General features: G+C 38.1%; 1 protein-coding gene across 2 annotated transcripts in view; it reads right to left on the reverse strand.

Moving 5' to 3' along the window:
• The window catches only part of foxd2 (forkhead box D2), a 22,757-nt gene extending 10,275 nt beyond the window's left edge, over positions 1 to 12,482 (reverse strand). The window contains exon 1 of one of the 2 annotated variants that reach the window (XR_005951484.1): positions 6,329 to 6,611. Coding sequence is in view for 1 of the 2 variants with exons in the window: in XM_041269700.1 (XP_041125634.1) it covers positions 11,140 to 12,195 (1,056 nt within the window). In the remaining variant the exon portion in view is untranslated. Of the gene's footprint in view, positions 1 to 6,328; positions 6,612 to 11,102 lie in introns of those variants that run through there. The other variant, XM_041269700.1, reaches the window with a different exon arrangement.
• Positions 12,483 to 20,485: the final 8,003 nt, after the last annotated feature.

The raw sequence follows: 20,485 nt of genomic DNA on the forward strand, positions 1-20,485 counted from the left end.
TTTACTGTATTTGTTTAAACCCTTTCTTACACATAATGAGGCTGGTAAGTATTTGTACTCACAATATTAATACTATTTGGAATATATATCTATTCAAGTAGATAGATAGACGGGGAGATTCAACAGTCTTACAGTTATTGAGTATTTAGCCACATTTACAAACCTCACCCAAACCCATTATTTTATTGTAAAAGGGAAAAAGAACATTATTGTTGCAGGAATTATGCTACTGACCAGTGGCACTGGAACAAATCTGGGGGTGCTGAAAGCCATTGAACAAAACCGTAACCCCTGTATATGATGGAAGCCAGGTAAAGCCAAGGGGTGCTGCCTAGTTCCTTAGATCCAGCGCCCTTGCTCCTGACTAATATAATATAATATAATATAATATAATAAAACTGGTATTAATGTCTGAACCATCAACTCTAATAATGTGTTCTGTAAACTTATAATGTGATTTTGCAGAATATGAAACACACACACATTTCCACATTATTTTATATATATATATGTGTGTGTGTGTGTGTGTGTGTGTGTGTGTGTGTGTGTGTGTGTGTGTGTAGTGTGTGTGTGTGTGTGTGTGTGTGTGTGTGTGTGTGTGTGTGTGTGTGTGTGTGTGTGTGAGTGTTTCATATTCTGCAAAATAGCATCATGGCACAAATCTTTCCCCGACATACAATCTCAAACGAGCCATGTGCGTAAACTAGCAAAACCAGTAAACCGTAAACTCGTGAATTGATCATTCCACAGTGTCCAGACCATTAATACACCTTTGAAATGGGTTCGTTTGCACTGTGGGTTATAATTGTATCTTAAGAATGGGTATCACATGTACAGCTAAATTCACCACGTGTCATCTCCTTAATGAGTGATCTTATCACAGAAGAAGAAGAAGAAGAAGAAGAAGAAGAAGAAGAAGAAGAAGAAGAAGAAGAAGAAGAAGAAGAAGAAGAAGAGGTGTTCTAGCGAGACGCTGGCGAGGGTGTCCCTGCTTGTACCGTCTTGTTTTAATTGGGTTTTCACTACTGTAAACACCAAGTATCTGTCGCACTAGCAAAGACAAGGTCTTCGGGAAACGGTGACGCCAGCGACCAATGGGTTAAATTTTAAAGATCAGGTTACAGATATAACATATATTAAATATAAATTAAATATATCCATATAAGATATGATAAGATACCTTCCCATACAATAGATTGATCGCTATATCGGTAGATACTATTTCAGTCTAAAACTGTGTGTCTCCATAATAATAATTATAATAGTAACAATAACAATAATAATATCGTGAGCTGCCCTTGATCAGGCGTTTAAAGACAAGCTGTTTCTAATGCAACACATTCTGCTCGTTTGACACATAGCGAGCACTCCGAATCGTGTTATACCAACATCTTGTTTGTGCTATGGACGGAAAACCAAATTCAATACAATAAGACATTAAAAAATTCAAGGGCAAGCTGACAGACAGACAGACCTGGGTCAGGATAGATTTCTCCTTCCCTGGTATAATCAAAGGAAAGCCGGATTTGCATGTGAAAGAGGCGAGGAGGTAACGCCTGAGATGGATCAAAGCCGGACCGCACGTATACAATCATCATGACACCTGTTGTTTCAAATGCAGCGGGCAGAAAGTTTAATTTTATTTGTCCATATTTCTTTTCTTTTCGCAAATGATCGGAAAGCAGACGAACAAACAAAATGCAGAGAAGGACGGCGAGGAGAGAGAGAGAGAGAGAGAGAGAGAGAGAGAGAGAGAGAGAGAGAGAGAGAGAGAGAGAGAGAGAGAGAGAGAGAGAGAGAGAAGAGAGAGAGAGAGAGAGAGGAGGGGGGTGGCGATGCAAGTTCATGCTGTGGAATAAAAGCAGGAAGCAACTAATTTTATTATTATTATTATTATTATTATTATTATTATTATTATTATTATTATTATTATTATTATTGTTGGTTGTTGTTGTTGTTGTTGTTGTATTAATTGTTTTGTTTTTGCTGCTCGATGGTACGGTGGTGGCAGGGTTATTTGTCACGACGACATCTTTGTGAAGCCTTCTATCCTCTAACAGTGTGTCACACTTACTAATTAAGTAACTCATTAAGTGATTAAGTATGTCTAAGGTTTCTTATTTTATTGACTTCCAAGGGTGACACATTTCTTTCTTTCTTTCCTTTTGACTTTGTTTTCGTATTCCTTTTTTCTTTCTTTTTCTTTCTTTCTTTTTTCTTTCTTTCTTTCTTTCTTTCTTTCTTTCTCTTTCTTTCTTTCTTTCTTTTACATTTATAAAATGTGTTTATTGTTATATATTTACTGCAAAACAGTGAGAATACGTTAACTTGCTTAAAGCATGTATAATGAATATTTCTCAATATGTACTTAACTTTTTTTAAACTGAAGCAAAATGTGTATGAAAAAATAAAGGGGGGGGAGGGGGGCGCTCTAGTCTAGTGAAACGACACTCACTCAGCTTTGGCCGCTTCTGGAGTCAGATATCTGCAGGGGACATGTCGCATTGAAACACCGTTTGTCAGTTTTATTAAGCGGTTTCTGGCCGGTGTAGCCGAGATTGTCAGTGTGTGTTCATGAGTGCAATGCTGGCTAGCCGTGGTAATGTTGCACCTTGCACGATATTGTTTGTTATTGCGCTTTAGAGCTAATGCTTATAACGAACGGCTAAAAAAAATATTTAGCCTATATATAGCCTAGCTTTTATTCGATACGATTATATATATATATATATATATGACATTGGCCGGATCAGATATGTATAGAAGGCTGCATTATTAAATATAATAGTCTGTAACCGCTGCTGGATGTGCAGATGTTAAAATAAGTAAATATAAATGAATACAAATGAATATCTGCCCAGGTTTAGTTTATGCTATGGCCAACTGTACAACGTGTAAGTTACTGGAGAGTAACATCGAACTGAAAGGCATGTTTCTGGGGAGGGTTCTGTTATATTTTATAATGTAAAGGTTTCAGGTACATTTAAATGGTAGCCTGTGCGGTATTATTATTCTAACGTTGATATGGCTTACCAGGGCTTCATTGTAGCCGTGTATTTACCGTATTCTAACATCCGAACAGACAAGGCATATATTCCTTACCAGGTTCTGTTAAATTTACCAGTTATCGGCGAAGCAGAAAATATAAATTGCAAACTATTACCGAATCCCGACCTGCCTGGTGCGGCCGTTCGTCCATAAATTATTATTATTATTATTATTATTATTAATATTATTATTTAATAATAATACTAATAATAATAATAATAATAATTAATAATAATAATAATAATAATAATAATTATTATGATTTATAACAATATCAGTGTGTTTGAAACTCTTAATACAAGGATAATGTATCAATTAGAGTAAGACTAGAAAAGATGTACTTTTTGCTTCGTTTCCTACTGAAATGTGCTTTTACTATGACACACTGAAAAAGTCGAGATCTAATAATAATAATAATAATAATAATATAATAATAATAATAATAATAATAATAATAATATAATAATAATATTATATAATATGGTGGCAATGTGATTACTAAATATTATAAGAAGGATCACACAGAAAAGAGCAAAAATATCAGCATTCTTCTTTTAGACTAAATTAGATGTGAATGCGCTTGAGCCCTGTAGGCGCTCTCTGCGTGTACATGTAGCATGGGATAATCAACATCAATAGGGTGCTTTTTTATTTTTTAACAGTATAGCTTCTTATCAAACATGATGTATGCCCCTGTCTCTATATATTCTATTAAAGCGCAATGCCGATGCAGTGATGGAATACCAGGTAGCTTTGGCATGTAGTTTAAACGATAAATGTATTTCCACATTCAAGACGGAATACTATCTGTAAAAAACTGCTTTGAATTTCTTCAGTCTTCACGCACTTTGTTTCGTTATGTTAATGCGCACAGATACAGTGCCCTCCAGGTTTATTCACCCCTTGATTTAATGTTACAAAAAGTTGGTTTTAACAACAACAAAAAGTGTACATAGTTTGGTTTTTGTTTAGTTTAGTTTTTTTATAAATCCATGCAAACATGAAACACTGTCAGACTCTTGTTAAATATCGCAAAAAACATTTCTATCCAAACTTATTGCATTTCAATGTTTAGGGGTTTGATTAATTTTGAACCTTCAGTTTTTTAAATAACATGAAAATATGTTAGACAAATATATTTTTGCAATGTCCAATACTGAATTTCTGAAAATATTAACGTTTTCATTCATTTATGCAACAAATACTGACTGTACACTTGCATTTATTTTGCTAAAAAACATTCAAGTCTATGAAGGGTGTGAATAATCCTGGAGACAGCTGTAGATAAAGAACACTTGCTAATTAAAATATAACAACAAAGTAGATTTAGTTCTACCAAGTTTGTGTAATTTGCAAAATCATGCTTGTTTTTATATGCGTAATATTGCGTTCCCTCTAATGGCTATAGAGAGTTAGTTAGATAGGCAGAAAGCCAGGCGCGTAGGTATTTTCTCTGGAGAGTCTCCAAACAGCCAGACAGCACAAGCAGACTAAATGAAAAACGATAACAACTCCATGTTTTATACTGGCGATCTATAGCATCACTCGAACAAACTGGAGATGATCTGTGCTTGCAATTCGCGGCATTATTTGTTTATTTATTTATTTATTTAGCTCACTGTAAGACCATCGGTTTTGCACTGTGAGGTTAACTCGCCTGAGACACCCACGGAGTATAAATGTTTCACATAGCACCCACAAGAACCCGCTCAGTCTTCTAAATCTTAAACCTCCATTTCAACACGTTTCAATAGCGTTACTTGCGGACTCAGCTTTGTAAAGAAAAAAAAAAAAAAAAGCTGTCCATTATTTTCTTGTGGCTACCAAGCGCTGCTAATCGATCTGGGAGCCCCCTCCCATTCCACTGGCGCTAAAGACTCTTTAGGAAAATGGACGGAGGGTTAAAACTCCATTAAGTGGACAATAAGGCGTCCTTTTATGAGCTTAAATCGAGAAAAACAAAACACAATTTAATCAGCAATTCCGCCAAAGAAAGATGGGCATAGTAACCTATGCAAAAAGGTCCTAGCTAAATATTACTGAATATAATCCAAGACTGATAATAACTGCTTCTTTTGTCAGAAAAATAAAGCATGTCCTAACTTAATATTGTTGTGACCCTTGTTCTAAAATTACGTACTTTATTTACTGAGTTTATTTATTCAGCTTTTTTTTTTTTTTTTCTTTTTTTTCTTTTTTCAGCTAAAACGTCGTCTATAGCTATTATAGTATAATATATAATAGATATATATATATATATATATATATATATATATATATATATATATAGATATATATAATATCTATCGTTTAAAGGATTATATATTTCAAATACAATTATTCCTAAATTATACATTATACCACACCAATTACGTGACATACAGTATCTTAAAATGCGCACAGGGGATTTGTCCTTTAGCTCGTCGAATAACACATACAACGAATAGTAACGTGTTCCAACATACACCTCGCGTGTTTCATCTTTTAAACTATATAAGGCTGTTAAACAAATCACTTGCAAAATTATTGCAGAACCACAATACAAGCTTGTCGTGTAAGTGTGACAAACTGCAGTGTGCCCTTGTGAATAGATATCTTTGTGAATCGGTCTCTTTAAAATGTTACTGCTATATCAACAGTCCGCATTCCGGCATCTTCAATATTCACTCAACACGAATCTTCTGGAAACACATCTGTTAAACGATTAACATGAAATAATATTTGTGCAAAGATGAATAGAATGGATATGGTTTTTTTTTTTTTTTTTTTTTTTTTTTACTTCTACAAGATTGCGGCATTTTTACCATTATGTTACATATTTTTAATGCACATATTTTGACTCACTCTCTTCTGCAGTTGAAAGCAAGCATACTCAAAATCCAAGAATTATTGGTCATTGATTGTTACATTATTGTCTTTAAAATGAATGCGCAAAAGTGTCATTATGTAAGTGGTAATATAATGAATAGTAGATTTAGTAGCAGATAACAGCTTTCTTTCTGAAACGGGTTGTTTTCTTAACTTGACACTAAAACGTTTAAAAGCATACAACCATATCTAAAGGGACCCGACCTGGCCGTTTAAAGCCTAGCCCTGTTTAAAAAGAAAAGAGAAGGATAAATAAAAAAACAATATATTATGATTTGTGGATAGCTAAAAACGGGTAGTTATTAAAGAAAATTCCTGGTTTTAAAAATAGCAAGAAGACATTTAATGTGTCTGTCTGTGGCAATGAGCAATGGCACACTCAATTCGTGGGTTAAAAACAGACGTCTCTTACCAGTGGAGAATGCTGGAGTACGCTGGCAGAGGCATGGGTGGTCCGAGCGAATATGCTAATGCTTCACATGCAGAAAATAAAAGCAAAATGTACATGCAATTACAAATTGTAAGAGATTGTAAATCGTAACTGTAACCCTCGATTTCATTCTGAGATCAGATTAAAAGCATTTCTAGTAGGCGTGGTGGTTCCATTGAAGATAATGCGAAGCAGAGCTCTGCAGGAATACATGCAACAGGAGAAATCGGACACGTGGGAAGTGGTGCATGCGACTAGAACGTGTGGCAAGTCATTCTAAAGCACAGTGCATCAAAAAAACCGCGAGCGAATAAACAGCTCCATGTGAGTTCTCAGTCTAAGCATATACATTTCTGGCTACACTGCACTGTGAGTCAAGAACGCTGCAGTTATACGACATGAATACACACAATACACACTGCTGTTTACGTTTAGAGATGCTAAAGGCGTGGTTTCTGTTTATTATTTTAATTTAGTAGTGTATTAATGTTATAAAAGAAATATGAACTACATTGCCAAGGGGGTGCATGTGCTCCTTAAAACAAAATACTGTTGGGACGGAAGAGCAAAGTCAGATCTTTAAAATAATAAAAAACAACAACAACAACAAACGTGAAACCGAGTACACATCTTTGACATTCATAACACTTCATGTAATAATTGTATGCATGTTATAAATCATCTTTCAGAATGTAGCCTGTGCTCAGACTGGCCTCGTCTTTGTTACACACTGGTACAGTCTGTTCGTTTTTTGCACAGGGATAGTGTGCACTTTACCCAAAAGTAACTAAGGCGACTCAGTATTTGTGGTAACACGCTTAGTCGAGCTATAATGAGAGAGTCGGTGGTATTGAAGAAAACAAAGGGCAACTCCGACCAAAAAAAAAATACCAACCAAAAATATAAACCAAGAACATCAAACTAAAGTTGGTTGTGTATTACATATAAATATTATATTTAAGACAAAAATTATTAAAGTTCTAGTGATAACAGACGCTCCGAATACCCTGGATTGTATTACAAGACGTTCTTTGCTCCGAAAGCGCTGAATTGTTTGTTACTCTTTTGCACGGATTTCTATTTGAGGTTATCCAGAAACCTTTTCTACGCCACCAAACCTTTTATTGTGTGCATGGGACTGCTTGCTGCGCGACTTTGCAAACTTTCCTTACTGTTTCTGTTGCCACACAACTTGAGTAGTAATGAGCGATTTGTAAGAGTCCTCACAAAACGGAGCACACACAAACGAGAGAAGAAGAAACAGGGGTCAACTTCACAAGGAAATAGCGATTTGTAAGCCCCTCAGTGGTTATTTTGGCCCGGCTCGACGCAATTACCCCTACATGACAACATCTGCCATAGCATACAAGGGATAGTTTTGAATTGCATTGAAGAACACTAAAGCCCATAGCGTATTAGAGCAATGCTCTTCTTTCTAGTATATCGCCATTAATTGTAATAGCCTCCTGTACCTGCCACTGCAGGAACTAGACCCCACTCGAGTGTTTCGTTCCATTTTTCTGCAAAACAAAGAGCCAGGTGTATTAGCTCTTCCGCGCTGCAGTGCGAAGCGTTCACCGTTTTAATTGCTAAAATCATAAACAAACTTTTAGGTACAAAAAAGTGGAGGCGCGGTTGCACCCTTGAAATGACATTCTTAGCGTGCTGTTTCTCTTTTCTCCCATGGTGCAAGCTGGGAGCATGCGAGCCACTATGCACATAAACTGAGGGGAAATCCAATTCATTCCTCAGTATAAAATAAACTGACATTCTCGTCCGTGTATTCAGTAGACAGGGGAACAAATATTTTACTATTGCTGTGATTTAAAATGTTGGTTGTTTTTTATAAAATCAAGCATTGAAGTACAAAGTATTACAATAGGCCTGTATACTTTTTTTTTCAAACCTGGAAATAAAAAGGTCAAGGGTTAAAGGCCAGATCTATTAAAATAATCTGTCATGTTCTCAAATAAAAAATGCTAGTAAATGTCACAACGTATTTATTATTATTTTTTTTTAATTTCAGAGGATGACACGTTCTTTCTTTGATTAACTACTGAATGCGTATTTGTGCAGACAATAAAAAGCACTTGTGAACATCCCAAACTCACAAGTGAGATTATGAGAAGCCACCTCTTTTTCCACAGATCTCATTTACTCACTGGTTAAATGGTGAGTGGTCTAACTATAAGGATTTATATATTGCGTTTCAATTTTTTTTTTTTTTTATCCTATACGGGAACTTTATTTAATTAGTTTCAGCGTTTATTTTAAATCGTTTCTTCATTTTGAAACATGTGGGATTTATATACATGATAACAGAACTCAAAGATTTGGGGGTTTCTGAATTGAAACCAAAACAGATTTTCTTAAGCATCAAAGGAAAGCTTCAGAAAGGGAGGGAAAAAAAGGAACTTGAGCTTGTCAAAAACACCCCCGCATAACAATCTAACAATCTGCACACAGCTCCGATAAATGAAGGGGTCTTCACAGTCTCCTTCATCTTAAAACATGTGCTTGGGAAACTTTAAAATGGATTCATTGACCTTCTGTTTTCTCCTGTGGAGAGCCCTTTGTTGGAGTCCCACGAAACAATTACTTGAAAGAAGACAAGCGAAGATCGCTATTCTAAAGCAAGTGTGTGTGTGTGTGTGTGTGTGTGTGTGTGTGTGTGTGTGTGTGTGTGTGTGTGTGTGTGTGTGTGTGTGTGTGTGTGTGTGTGTGTGTGTGTGTGTGTGTGTGTGTGTGTGTGTGTGTGTGTGTGTGTGTGTGTGTGTGTGTGTGTGTGTGTGTGTGTGTGTGTGTGTGTGTGTGTGTGTGTGTGTGTGTGTGTGTGTGTGTGTGTGTGTGTGTGTGTGTGTGTGTGTGTGTGTGTGTGTGTGTGTGTGTGTGTGTGTGTGTGTGTGTGTGTGTGTGTGTGTGTGTGTGTGTGTGTGTGTGTGTGTGTGTGTGTGTGTGTGTGTGTGCGCGCTATACATGTTAGACCGCTCACTGAGCCTATTCAAGTGCAAGCCGGAGTCTCCCGCGACAACATTAACAAACTTGTAAAAGCGGCTTAGGTGGATTAGGCCAGATGCACAAATGGTTACTACAAATTAGCACTAACCTATAGATCTGGATATCTATAGACAGGAATTCAATTACAAGCTAGCAAAGCGCGACACCCCCACCCAATCCGCACTGCCAATAGGGTGCTAGTGTTTGAATCCCTGATCGTGGGGGGTAGAAAAGCAGCAGCCTCTGAAATGAGCAAGCAAAGCACTTTTTGCATCAAAATATCGATCTATGCCAATTAGACTTTTTGAAATGGCCTGCAACAATCTGAAATGCTTTTGTTCTTTTCGCCAAATTTGTTTTCCAAATGATAATGTAGGCCCCTGCCTATAACATCGCCATGCACGATTATTCTTTTTATGAAGTTGCAAAAAGTTTTCTCCACCGATCCAAACTGGAGTATTATAAAGACCAGCGTGTTTGTTTAAATATTGCATCGCAATCAAATCAATTAAATTTCAGTATAAATTATTATTATTATTATTATTATGATGATGATGATGATGATGATGATGATGATGATGATGATGATGATGATGATGATGATGATGTTAGTAGCAGTAGTGTTCATTTATTTTAAGAAGTGTTAGTGAGAAGTATTATCGCTGTTTTTTAGGCCTCTGGAATGTGATGGTTGTCTGTTTCTCCTAGCACTTCATTCTGATTTATTGAGGATCACTTTTCACGCCATAAATTGCCTTATTTATTTAGGCATCCAGGCTTCAGAGTATGCTGTGACCCCCTTCACACACGTGAACACAGTTTTGCTTTTCATTTCTACAAAATATTAAATTCTACAGTGTGTGCGTGTGTGTGCGTGTGTGTGCGTGTGTGTGTGTGTGTGTGTGTGTGTGTGTGTGTGTGTGTATAGACACACACACACACACACACACACACACACACACACACAATAGAAAAGTTAATACAGAACCTCAAGGTACATAAATAAATAAATCTATGAAAGCATATTTTTTCTATAGTTCACAAACATTTATTAATTTACAACAAATATGACCTCGACATTTACTTTTTGTACACATACCATCATATTACTCACAGATTGTTTCAGTAAAATAGATATAAACGGATGCACAACAGTGGAACAGATTAAGAGGTATGCCGTACACCTTCTACATTATCTATTAACAAAATAACGACAAATTCACCAAACACAGATTACAAGAGAATGGGGCATGTAGTCGATTTGCAGCTCCCACAGAATTGACTTTTTTTAAATGTGCTTTTAAAAAAAAAAAAAAATGTAAGTCCTGAGTTTTCCAGCCAATGCATATAAATATCTTGAAAACTTTAATCTACCACACTAGAGCCCTCTAAAGTCGGGTCCTTAAATTTCCTGACCAATTTAAATCATTTTCTTTAAAGACAAACAAAATGATATTTTTTTCAGTTTAGAATGGGTTCAAGGAACAAGAAGTTTAGATAGTTCTGAGTAAATTGTAAAGATGTTTTCATGTCTGACCTCCACTATATAACATCCATTGAACGTGATGCACCATAAAATCTGGCATAGAGCTAAACATCTCCTTTTTTATATATAATAAATATTTACATTTCATAAATATATTTTTTTCTGTTTTAGTTATTCTCTCCCAGAAGAAAAAGAAAAAGAAAAAACAAAGAGAAAAGAAGAATATCTACGAAAGTGATGGGAATAGTCTCAAAAAAGTGTATAAAATCCTACCTTAACAAAGGCTACGGGACGCGAGAAGAGTTTGTATTTAAAAATGACAGCTGTTAAGGTTCGTGATTTTACTGGAGAAACTCTGCCCTCCTGCTGCATGTAAGACGTTTTCGTGTGTTAAGTTTAAGTGGTTCGGGGTGGACGCAAGAGAGGGCGCAAGCATGGCCAGCACCTGGGCTTGATTCCCCGCTTGCGAGAACGGCGAGGTCGGGGTGCTGGCGGAACCACTTACCCCTATGATATTGTCTATAGAAAAAGAAGGCCTCGTCTGGCTGTTGCTGTCTACTTTTAGGGGCTGCAAACTGGGCAGAGTTGGGCTCAGCTGGGGGTAGAAAGGTTTTCTAGCAAGCTCGTTGCCCAGGAGAGACGGTATGTGAGGTGCTGGAAACAGGGAAGCCGGGGACGGTATTGCGCAGTGCGGGGGCTGGAACTGGAAAGCCGTGCCGTGGTGGTGGGGGTGGAAGTTCGGCAGCTGGATGCCGTAATTATACCCGTAAGGCACATATCCAAATCCTGGAAGGAAGCTGTTTGGGTCCCGCAGCATTTCAGTGGACTGGTGCCTCTTGAAGCGTTTTCTCCTCCGCAGAAAGCTGCCGTTGTCGAACATGTCCGCCGATTCCGGGTCCAGGGTCCAGTAGTTGCCCTTGCCAGGGTTCCCGGGCTCCCGCGGGATCTTCACGAAGCAGTCGTTGAGGGACAGGTTGTGGCGGATGGAGTTCTGCCAGGCGGGGAACTTCTCTCTGTAGTAGGGGAAGCGGTTGCTGATGAACTCGCAGATCTCGCTCAGAGTGAGCCTCTTCTTGGGGCTCTGCAGGACAGACATGGTTATGAGGGCGATGTAAGAGTAAGGGGGCTTCACCAAAGTGTTTTTGCCCGTCTTCTCTTCTCCACGGGATGGGTTGGAGTCTGAACCGCTGCTCAGGCCCGGGGAACAGGCGTTCTCTCCCGCGTTCCTGGACAGGTTATCATCCGAGTCGTTGTCCGAATGAAAATCGTGATACTTCCCCTCTTTAACGCTCATGTCGCCAACCACGTCGATGTCCACATCCTCTGAAAAAGCGGAATTGTCTGACATTTCTGTTCCTAAAGTCATTGTTGGAATCACTCCCCTTGAAAATGCGTTCCCCTTCCACTATCACCAACAACAATAACAACAGAAATCCTGGTCCTTCTGTGAGTTTTTTTTTTATCAAACCAAAATGATCAAACAACTAAAAGTTGCAATTTCTGCTGCAGAAAACAAAAGCTGCTACACTTTTTCTAACGAAACAAGCGCAGCAATGGGCGTCTCCTCCTGTGTTCCTTCAGGAGGCTCCACTCGCTGTAAAAGTGTATATGAGACTTTTTTAAAGCGCCCTTTGCAATCAGTCGGAGCTTGGATCCCGTGGAAACCTGTCTGTTACTCTGACTGCTGTCAAAACACATTTATCCAGCCCCGGCTGTCACGTGTCTACAGCGTCAGCAGCAGCCAATGCTGCTCGTCCTGCATCCTTGTCAAGATCCGTACAGAGATCTTCACCAACACACAATTCGTCTTCACACCGGCACTCTTTAAATCTCCAAATAATACCTACAGTGCGCTTCTAAAGGTCTCCGATGCGCAAACAACATTTTGTTTTAACCGTCAAATTATTTAATGATGTTACATATACATACCTCCCATTAGAACGTTGTAAGTCGATTTTTTGTCATTGTTTCATTGTCTCTGCGTATTCAAAAGACAGCATTAGTACATTGTCTTACTCTATCAAATACATTTCAATTGCGTGTTTCAAGAATGGGGTGTGCTGATGAAGACCCTGTAGACCGCTTGAAGATCTTCTTTTGGAAGTGTGTGTGTGTGTGTGGGGGGGGGGGGGGGGGGGGGTCTATTTGGAGATAAACTCTCACACCACCCATAATATATTATTATTATTATTATTTATTATTATTATTATTATTAAGAAGAAGAAGAAGAAGAAGAAGAAGAAGAAGAAGAAGAAGAAGAAGAAGAAGAAGAAGAAGAAGAAGAAGAAGAAGATATACGCTCATCGTAGCTGGAAAACATGCAATGGGTAGATAGATTATAGATGGATAGGTAGATTCTGTTTGGTGATATTATTTTGGAGATTATTCTTCGGCTGTGTGATTTTTGAGATGTTGATTGCTTGGTGTTCGTTGTATTTTTTACAATTCCATTCTCAACAATCCCCTTTTTACTAAACTGTTCATTTACCACAATGGTTCACATTCCCATTTTTATTACTTTACAAGAAGATTCGTTTTTAGCAGCTCCTGCTATTTTCTCTAACAGAAACACGTTTTCAATGTTGTTACCCTGGATGAGATTCAAAACGTACGTTTACTAAACACATTGTACATGCTCTGTTTTGTGCATGCTGAATATTATTCATTTCGCTAGAGTTCTGAAAATATGCACAATACTTGCGCAGATTGTTTATAGACAATATATTACTTTTTATTTTTATTTGCATGGCCTAGGACCTAAAACATTTTCCAGTTTTCAGACAGTCAGACAGTAACTGTAATAATAATAATAATAATAATAATAATAATAATAATAATAATAATAATAATAATAATAATAATATATAATAATAATAACAACACAGCAGTGGTATTTTATATTCATAAACAATGCTTTATTTTATATGCTTTCTAGAACATTAGATATACAAAAGCAATAAGAAATAATACGAGATAAGAAATAATACGAGATCAACAGTATTTTTAAATTTGTGCAATGAATGCTTAAAGTGTGCTGTGTAATGCATCGATCCCGGACATGCATATGTAAAATTGACTTAAGAAACCCCAAAAGAAAAAGTGTCTTTATTTTGTTATTACACTTTGGTGTATCCATGCGAATCGGAGCGCTGGTAGCGTTGATGTAGTCTTGCATTGTATATGCACTCTTCTTCTTTTATTTCCCTCTGCCATTGGAAATCTAAGTCTGTTTCAGTATTTCCACAGCTTTGCTACACTGTACAGATGCACCTCATTCCAAAGCTACTGTGTCCACGATGAGACGTTCAAAATCTGCTCCCACTGGACTTCATACAAAAAAGTGAATACCTTTTCATTTGAGAGAATCGGTAATACATGTTGTGTAAAACATAACGATGATGATGATAACGCATAGCCTGTGTGGTGCAATACAGTTTTATAAGGAAGGTTCTCTGAAAGTATGCGCGGTATTGCTGGTAACACCCTGTTAAAGCTCGCATGTTCTTTTTTTCAAGTTTTTATAACTGACCCGCAGACAGTACCCTTTGTTAGTCTTGTGTTATGAACATGTAAACACCCCACACCATTGCGACCCGCAAGAATCAACACATGAAGCGGTCTGGCGTGCTTTAGCACATCTTTGAAAATGTTAAGGTGGCGCTTGCCCGTTTGTATGTTTATTTATGCGTGTATCTGTTTATTGATTTGTTTGTTTGTTTGTTTGTTCATGTGAAAATGCTCGTAGCGCTGGGAGGTCTGTGCCTCACTTCTCTGCGGGTCTGTGAGAAGGAGGTGAAAGTGATGTGCTCGGGGCGGCGTGCTGTAATAGGTGAAAACATTTGGTACACGTTTCTGAGGCTAATGCCAACAAACCAGTAGAAACAGCTGCACCCCTTCCTAAATGACCTGCCTTCATCCCCGAACAAGCGTGCTAGGGTTAAAATAAAATATAACAGGAATCCCCTCGCCGTTCTATACTGCAACTGTTATTATAATAATAATAATAATATGAAGCGCCATATGTTTTTAAAATTATATTTTGTTTTTAAACTCCCCAGTTTTAGCCACGACACAGCGCGTTATAGGCTGATGCATGTATCAAGCTAGTCTTGTATTAATTTGCTGTCCTAATGATACGTTTTTCTCTGTAATTGTATAAAATGAACAGCAGATGCAAGCTTGCTAAACCACACGTTACTGGGACGTGTTTTGGGGTTTCAGTTTAATGAACCTAATTTAATAAGAGAACATCTTCGCTTTACTGCAAAACACATTATAATTGAAGAACTGCGTGACACATCCGCACATTACACAGCTTGGCAACGATTAAAAAAAACAAGTAATCTGTTAAAAGTTTTTGTTGGTGTCGGTCTATTTATATACCAGTTTAGTTGGCTTTATGCGTAATCGTTGCCAAATTCTCTCATATAAAAAAAAAAACTACATACAATGATATGGAGTTTTCAAACAGAAACTGGTTTAAAACAATCCCACAGCAACCCGCTTGAACGATGGAGCTTAATTTGAGTTTTTAGTTTAACTCTCCTATTATGTTCAGAATTCAGGTGCATCTGTTATGTTTTGGATCATTTTTACCCGATGTAATTTCTAACTAATTTAAGCAAATTGATTAAATGTTTTTATTCGCAAAGGTTTTACTTTTTTCTGCTCTTTTAGTCCAGGAGCTGCGATGAAACTTCTTTCACTGCCAGCCTGGGAGCTCCTCATTCTGGAGTGTCTTTACCAGTGAGATGAAGCTGCAATGCTGACAGAGAAAATTAAGCTCCCGAGACAAATCCGTTCCCGATAAATAGCTATCATCTTGACGTCGTTACGACTGTCAGATCACTGCAATGCTCTACTTCGAAGAACATATATATATATATATATATATAGTTTGTTTTTTTGTTTATAAATATCTCCAGACAGGTGCAGCCATTTCCAGAAATAATAATACAAATATAATAATAATAAAATAACAAATTAAAGAAGTGTTTTCTTTTTCTTTCCTGCACACAAATCTACATAGATAAATGCCACGGGTCACAGTGACATGACTTCATGACTTATTCTAAAAAAACATCTCAAAGGTTCTATTTTCTATATATAAGTTCATGACCTCAGCTAGGAAAAGTCATAAAATATTATACAGAAAATGAAAAGAAAAATAGCATTTAAGCTGATTGGAAACTAGAGTCGGGTCAAATAGATCCGAAACCTAAGAAGAGGGTTAATAGAATTCTGAATCATATATATTCGCTTTAAGTGTAAGATGTACTTTGTTTATTGTTTGTTTTGTTTTTGGTTTTGTGTCTGGAATATACAGTCACTTTAAATACGTGTGCATACATGTTATGAGACAATAAATTAAGTACTTTGAAAAAACTGGCAGGTCTAATCACTGCAACCTCTGGGTCGGAGTTTGCTTTAATAATATACACAGACACGTAGCTAAAACGCTTTAATCCCACCACTGCACATTGTAAAATACTTTACATTGTTCGGCAATGCCCAGCAGAGCCCCAGACAGCTGCATACTGTCCCAGCAAATACCACATTTAATTCTCATAACTCCCAACAACCCCGCTTGTCAAACAGCACAGAATGCATCGATCAATATTCAGTGACCGGCTCGCAGCCACTGCGCTAGACAACAATACGCGCCACCCATAACCCCAGCAGCGCACTCCCACCCGAGCTAGCGCAGCCTCGGCCGGCTTTTAGCGTTCGGCTTGTTTATTGGACATGCCATTAGAAACGATTTGCGCCACAGGGGCAGATCAGCTGCAGGACCTTTCTCCTGAGTAAATACAAATTGCGCCGCTTTGTGCAACTAATCAATTGGTGAGAACGATTTTATTTCAGGAAAGACAATCCAGATACAAGCTCCCTCATAATAATAATAATAATAATAATAATAATAATAATAGTAGTAGTAGTTTAAATTATGTTTCTGCATGGACAGGATGATTAGATGTGATTACCGCAATAGCCAGGCGGGGTCTGTTTAATCACATCCAAAGAATGCCTACTGCTGCTAACTAATACTGACTCGCTATATCCACGCGTCCGTTTCATCATGTTGTCCAGAATGCTGGATGGTGAGTTCTAGAGCGGTCACGCGTTGGAAGAGCACCGGGGATCAGCAGACTGAAGCAGGGAGAACAGAACAAAACAAAAGAGTAAACTTCTCTCGTAACAAGAGCACAAGGAAACAGATACAAACATGCTGCTGCATATTGTAACGCAGTTCTCGGTTATACAGTGTCTGTCTATCCGATATTTGTTTTTAGATTCAATTATTATTATTATTATTATTATTATTATTATTATTATTATTATTATTATTATTATTAATTTATTTGCAGACGCCCTTATCCAGGGCGACTTACAGTTGTTATAGAATATCACATTACAGAATATCACATTACAGAATATCACATTATAGAATATCACATTACAGAATATCATATTATATAAGAGTTGTAAAGTACAATATAATCAGTAGAAAAAAGGATCAAATTCAAATAAGAGCAAAACAAAGAATACATTAAATAATTGTATTTGAGAGCGAGATCGACTGAGAGCAGTTAAACTTATACAGTATTAGAAATATTTGCTCATACGAGTAAAGTCCACTAAGAGCAGTAGTAAGTATCATAAATGGAAGAGAATGATTTCAAATGCGGGCCATTGCAAACAAAAAACGTGAATACAGAAACCTTTAAGAGTCCAATGAAATAGGAGATAGCTGAAGTAGTTATCAATAGAGAAGCAGTAGGATAAGGAGATGATGTGCACGAGTGCCTTTGATTACATCATCATCTAGAGAATTGCTCTTGTAAATCAAGATGCGTCATCATGACCCAAGGCTAACCCATCGTACAGAAACAATATGAATTACATGTGCTATAATACGGGTTATAATGTGGCTCGTTGCTGACCACATTACTCAAATGAACGGTGACGAGAACTCTTCAGTGGTGACATATTTGCATTCAAGTAAAATGACGTAGGGTACCGTACCTCAGTGGTAAAGTACATTTTTAAAATCTGGTTGAAAGTATCGTATCAGTCAATATGTATGCGTGTTTGTTCGCGTGCTTTTTTTAAGACAGGTCGGTATGTTTCGCATTTGCTCATCAGACGGTACAAGTTCTCATGTTTTAACCCTACATGGTCGGCCCCCTTTCTGCCATAGTGCTGGGGCTGCCACCTGCCGGCCACAAGACTCAGATTTTGAGTCTGGGAGAATTAGCATATTCCAAATCTTATCAAAATGTACAGGTCACAAATCACAATGAGGCATTTTCTGTGATTGATTTATAGAAAAACAGCGTCACTTGTTAAAAAAAAAACAGTAAGTGATGGCTTAGTATGAACGTGATTCGCATTTACTAGTTCTTGCTGGAGGATGGGTGGAGACGTTGCAGCTCGGAGGTACAAGCGTGCGGCAGGTCAATAAACAAACCGTGGTGGCTGTCGTCATCTTGCGGTTGTCAAAAGAATTGCAATGTTACAGTTAAACAGCTTGTGTGTCTGATTCTAGTTTTGTTAAGTATATGTTTTCTAAAGGCTGTATCAAAGACTGGAGTAAACTCTTTGATAATGTGCTCACTCCTCACACCGCTGTGAGGCATGTGCCAGCATCTTATGCCATCATCCGTTACACATGGGGCATATTTTACTCCAGTCTTTAATTAACTGTTTTTTTTTTGTTTGTTTTGTTTTTTTAACATAAAAATTCACATTGATGTTACCGACTGAGAAACAACTCGAGGTGTTCGGGAGACGCTGCATTATATTACCTCACTGCTATGTTCTAGCTTTGCATCATCAACAGACGTGTTTCTCCATTCAAAAAGTAGGAGTTAATTAAAGACTGGAGTAAACTCTGAAAATGTAACTCTTTGTGTTCTACAGTCCCTGGCTGAGGAAAAGCGGTAACGTATAGTGAAGTAGTTACTGGCCACAAGGTAGCGCTAAAACCTTTCTTTGTTAATTCTGGTAACATTGGCGGCTACAATAAGCATGTAAAATACAGCGGGGCACATCGACACAACATTAGCTCCTTTGCAATAACTTTAAAAAGAAAGCAAAACATTGCAACATAGCAATTATAAATAACCTGGCATTATAAATAGCATCTGTTCTGATATCCTTTGTTAAAAAAAGGCAGCATTTGGCAATATTGGGTTAACCACACAATGACAAATATTGCACAACAGCATAATAGACATTTCATCTAAGCTTGTCAGTCCTGTAGGTAACTACAGCTACTGATCAGCTTGTGCATGGTCAGAAACAAGCAGAGGACTGTGACACCTAGAAGACATCGATTCAAAACACTGACTGCAGGTGCTGAGCAAGCTGCATGGAGTAGAACAGCACACTCAGAATGCATGATCACAAGCTGCATGGAGTAGAACAGCACACTCAGAATGCATAGTCACAAGCTGCATGCAGTAGAACAGCACACTCAGAATGTATGATCACAAGCTGCATGAAGTAGAACAGCACACTCAGAATGCATGATCACAAGCTGCGTGGAGTAGAACAGCGCACTCAGAATGCATGATTACAAGCTGCATGGAGTAGAACAGCACACTCAGAATGCATAGTCACAAGCTGCATCCAGTAGAACAGCACACTCAGAATGTATGATCACAAGCTGCGTGGAGTAGAACAGCGCACTCAGAATGCATGATCACAAGCTGCATGGAGTAGAACAGCACACTCAGAATGCATAGTCACAAGCTGCATGCAGTAGAACAGCTCACTCAGAATGTATGATCATAAGCTGCGTGAAGTAGAACAGCTCACTCAGAATGCATGATCACAAGCTGCGTGGAGTAGAACAGCTCACTCAGAATGCATGATCACAAGCTGCGTGGAGTAGAACAGCGCACTCAGAATGCATGATCACAAGTTGCGTGGAGTAGAACAGCGCACTCAGAATGCATGATCACAAGCTGCGTGGAGTAGAACAGCGCACTCAGAATGCATGATCACAAGCTGCGTGGAGTAGAACAGCGCACTCAGAATGCATGAGTCACAAGCTGCGTGGAGTAGAACAGCGCACTCAGAATGCATGATCACAAGCTGCGTGGAGTAGAACAGCGCACTCAGAATGCATGATCACAAGCTGCGTGGAGTAGAACAGCGCACTCAGAATGCATGATCACAAGCTGCGTGGAGTAGAACAGCGCACTCAGAATGCATGATCACAAGCTGCGTGGAGTAGAACAGCGCACTCAGAATGCATGATCACAAGCTGCGTGGAGTAGAACAGCGCACTCAGAATGCATGATCACAAGTCACTGAAGGCATGGCTTCTTTATTAGGAACTTGCTCCCACTGTCAATACTATCTCTAGATGTATGCAATACAGTGGTCTGAATAAAGCAGGGCTGTCCAATCAGGGTCCTGGAGGGCCATTCCACTCCAGGTTCCAGTACTGACTCAAGTGTGCCGAGTTAATGTTGTTTGTTTTTTCAGTGTTGTGTTTCAGAATATGTCTAAGTAAGAATCACTGAGACTGAAAACAAACTAAGAATATTAATATAGCATTTGAACTCTTCATTACTTTTTTTAATGAAAAAGGCTGCAGGTTTCAAAAACGTTGCCACAGCCCACATGTTGTAATTGGTGTGAGC

This window comes from Polyodon spathula, chromosome 14 (genome assembly GCF_017654505.1).
Source record: "Polyodon spathula isolate WHYD16114869_AA chromosome 14, ASM1765450v1, whole genome shotgun sequence".
Lineage (NCBI taxonomy): Eukaryota > Metazoa > Chordata > Actinopteri > Acipenseriformes > Polyodontidae > Polyodon > Polyodon spathula.